At 38.7% G+C, this 2,987-nt stretch overlaps 1 protein-coding gene across 1 annotated transcript in view; it reads right to left on the bottom strand.

Annotated features, from left to right (window-relative positions):
• Positions 1-1,066, bottom strand: part of LOC129217796 (cell surface glycoprotein 1-like) — a 13,287-nt gene extending 12,221 nt beyond the window's left edge. Inside the window, exon 1 of the mRNA XM_054852136.1 lies at positions 1,024-1,066. Coding sequence (XP_054708111.1) covers positions 1,024-1,066 — 43 coding nt within the window. The remainder of the gene's footprint in view (positions 1-1,023) is intronic.
• Positions 1,067-2,987: the final 1,921 nt, after the last annotated feature.

The raw sequence follows: 2,987 nt of genomic DNA, 5'->3' as shown, positions 1-2,987 counted from the left end.
GAAATCCTTGACTACGTGAATTTTAATCTGTCTGAAAACGAGCTGATGTGTGCATCACATGACTTCCTTTTACTCCTATTTAATGTCTTTTCCCCATTGTTGGCAATTCTGATGGGATTCAATAGTTTGCTCTCTAAATATCACCAACAGTGGCCAAATTGAAATTAGATTTTAAAAAAATCACCAAATTTGTCGCCAAGTCGGCGACAAAACTTGGCGACCAACAGACTGGCGATAAATCGCCAAGTGTCCGCCAAATTACAACACCACTTGAGTTTACATCGAAATTAACAATGATTTCCCCCCAAAAAGGGGCAAAAGACCCCTTTAGAAACACCTGAATGCAACCAAAAGGGGAGGTGCACAACTAGATCCCACAAGGAGTCTACGTACCAAATTTCAGCTTTCAAAGACATACCGTTCTTGAGTTATGCGACATACATACGCACATACATACGTACATTCAGACGTCACGAGGAATCTCGTTGTAATTAACTCGGGAATCGTCAAAATGCATATTTCGCTTGTCTATACGTTCTTAGGTCGTGTGGTCGAGTCGAAAAAAAAACCCTCAACATTCATTCGGGGGGTGATTAAAATGGAAATTAAGGTCGATGTTTCGAGTGAAATTTTTTTCGCGAATACAATACTTCCTTTTATGTAAAAGGAAGTAAAAAAAAAGTGTAGTTTTTTTTTTCTCGTGATTGAAATTGCCCGCTATATATGCTTTGCCAACTGGAAACTAATCACTCAATTTCATTATTACTTTTTAATAAATCTGTTCGTACATTTTCATTGACACTGTTGTCAGAAAGACTTCATACTGATGCACTTTTGTTTTGAATTTTCAGAAAGTGATTTACGTGACTGTGACCGTGACTCTCCCTCCGCCAAAACGAATCGAATTCCCAGAGGAATGTGAAAGTGGCGTAAGTAGCTCATCCCTTCGTTTCCCTGCCATTGCAAAGTTGCTAGTGACGTCACTGAAACTAATGGTAGTCACATGACACAAAGTGACAGAACTGTGACTTCTATCGGGAGTCACGCTGCCATGCATTTGTGGCATCTGTCATGTGAAGTTCACCGCGACGTCGCTGCAACTATTAGTTTGTGACAGCTATAGCTCATTTTGTGACGTTGTGAAGACGTGATGTTCACGTAACGTTATGACGTCGCTGCAACTATTAGTTTGTGACAGCTACCGCTCATTTTGTGACGCTGTGAAGGCGTCATTGTCACGTAACGTTATGACGTCGCTGCAACTATTAGTTCGTGACAAGTACCGCTTAACTTTTGACGTTGTGAAGGCGTCATTGTCACGTAACGTTATGACGTCGCTCCAATTATTAGTTTGTGACAGCTACCGCTCGTTTTGTGACGTTGTGAAGACGTCATTGACACGTAGCGTTATGACGACGCAGCGTTAGGACTTTTGTGAACAACTTGTTGATAACTAAATAAAGATTGTCAGGCGGCGTCACATTGGGTAATCTAGATTCAACTCTGCAAACGGGGGTAAATTCTCAACTGTCTGAATGCAACTTCGAGTTTCTCCGAGTGATAAAATGCGATCATTTACACGTACATGCATTTAATGAGAAGATACAATTGACATGGAGGAAAAAAACACGCAGTTCTTCAATATCTTCCAATTTGCCAAATCGTCAGACAAAATGTTCCGAATAAACAATAGGGAAGTTTTCGATTTTTCAATTTTATTTTTATACTAGTGGCACCCGCACGGCTTCGCCCGTAATAGGAAAAATTAAAGGTCTTTTGGTTTGCCTGTATATTTACAAATAATGTATGGTGAATTTTCTCGCCAATCGGCTTGTACCGACGTTACAGTTCCACGTTATGATCATTTCGTATCTCGCCAATTGGCTTGTGCCCATGTTACGGTTCCACGTTATGATAATTTCGTAATTTTATGATAGTTTTTTTTCTTAAAATTGGAATAAAAAAAGAACCACATCGATTTCTCGAAACATCGCTTCGAGGTGCACACCCTCATGCTACAAACTAACTTTGTGCCAAATTTCATGAAAATCGGCCGAACGGTCAAGGCGCTATGGCGCGTCACGGAGATCCAGACATCCAAACATCCAGACTTTCAGCTTTATTATTAGTAAAGATGATAGAGTAACATGTATGAACATCATAGGTGAAAAAATTTTTTGCGATTACAATAAGTAGTTTTTTTTTCAATTAATTTTTAAAGTTCAAGCGCTTGTGACGTCAAATGGCATAGGAAGTGACGTCATGCGAAGAGTCCGTAGAGTTGGGAGTTGCATTTCATTGGTCTGCACGAGATGAGCCCGCTTTCGCTATTGGGTGAGAGTATCGACATGTGCTTTACGCGCGTTCGAATGTATGAATACTTCCCCCTGTTCGGAAAACGTGAGTGTGTCCGCTTGACGTGGCGAACGTGATGTGCGGACGCTGTTTGAATGTTGCATAAGTGTGGAAAGACGAGGCGAATGAAAACTGAATTTCATTCGCCAGCCAGTGGCGCACACAGAAATTTTGCAAGGGGAGGGTCCATAGTTAAAAGTCCCATTTTCATATCATACCCCAATATGCCGTCAAACATATTGAATTGATTTTATTGATTCTTGAGAGCAAAAACGGTAAAAAATAAATTATTGAATAAATAATTAGCACTAATTAATAAAAAAATATTAATAACAGATACTTAAATTACCGGAAATCAAACGAATTTATATGCAATGTATTTACTTTTATCATTGTTCATAAATGAAAACAGATGCCCAAATTTCAAGTATAAGAAGCATCAAGTCTGAAGAGCAAGAAAAATCTCATTTTAACCTGTAATTACAAAAGTAAAAAATTTTATTAGTACTCTGTTTTCATTTACAGTCACCTATAGTCTGCCTCTATATAGGTTTACAAAACATCGTAGAATAAAATTTAGTTTTCTAGTTCATTTTTCGATTTTATTTATAACTTCCTCAGTGTGCGTGATG

The sequence above is a fragment of the Uloborus diversus genome, chromosome 2 (assembly GCF_026930045.1).
Source record: "Uloborus diversus isolate 005 chromosome 2, Udiv.v.3.1, whole genome shotgun sequence".
NCBI classification, from domain to species: domain Eukaryota; kingdom Metazoa; phylum Arthropoda; class Arachnida; order Araneae; family Uloboridae; genus Uloborus; species Uloborus diversus.
Note: the sequence above shows the minus strand (reverse complement) of the source record. Positions and strands in the feature narration are given on the sequence as shown.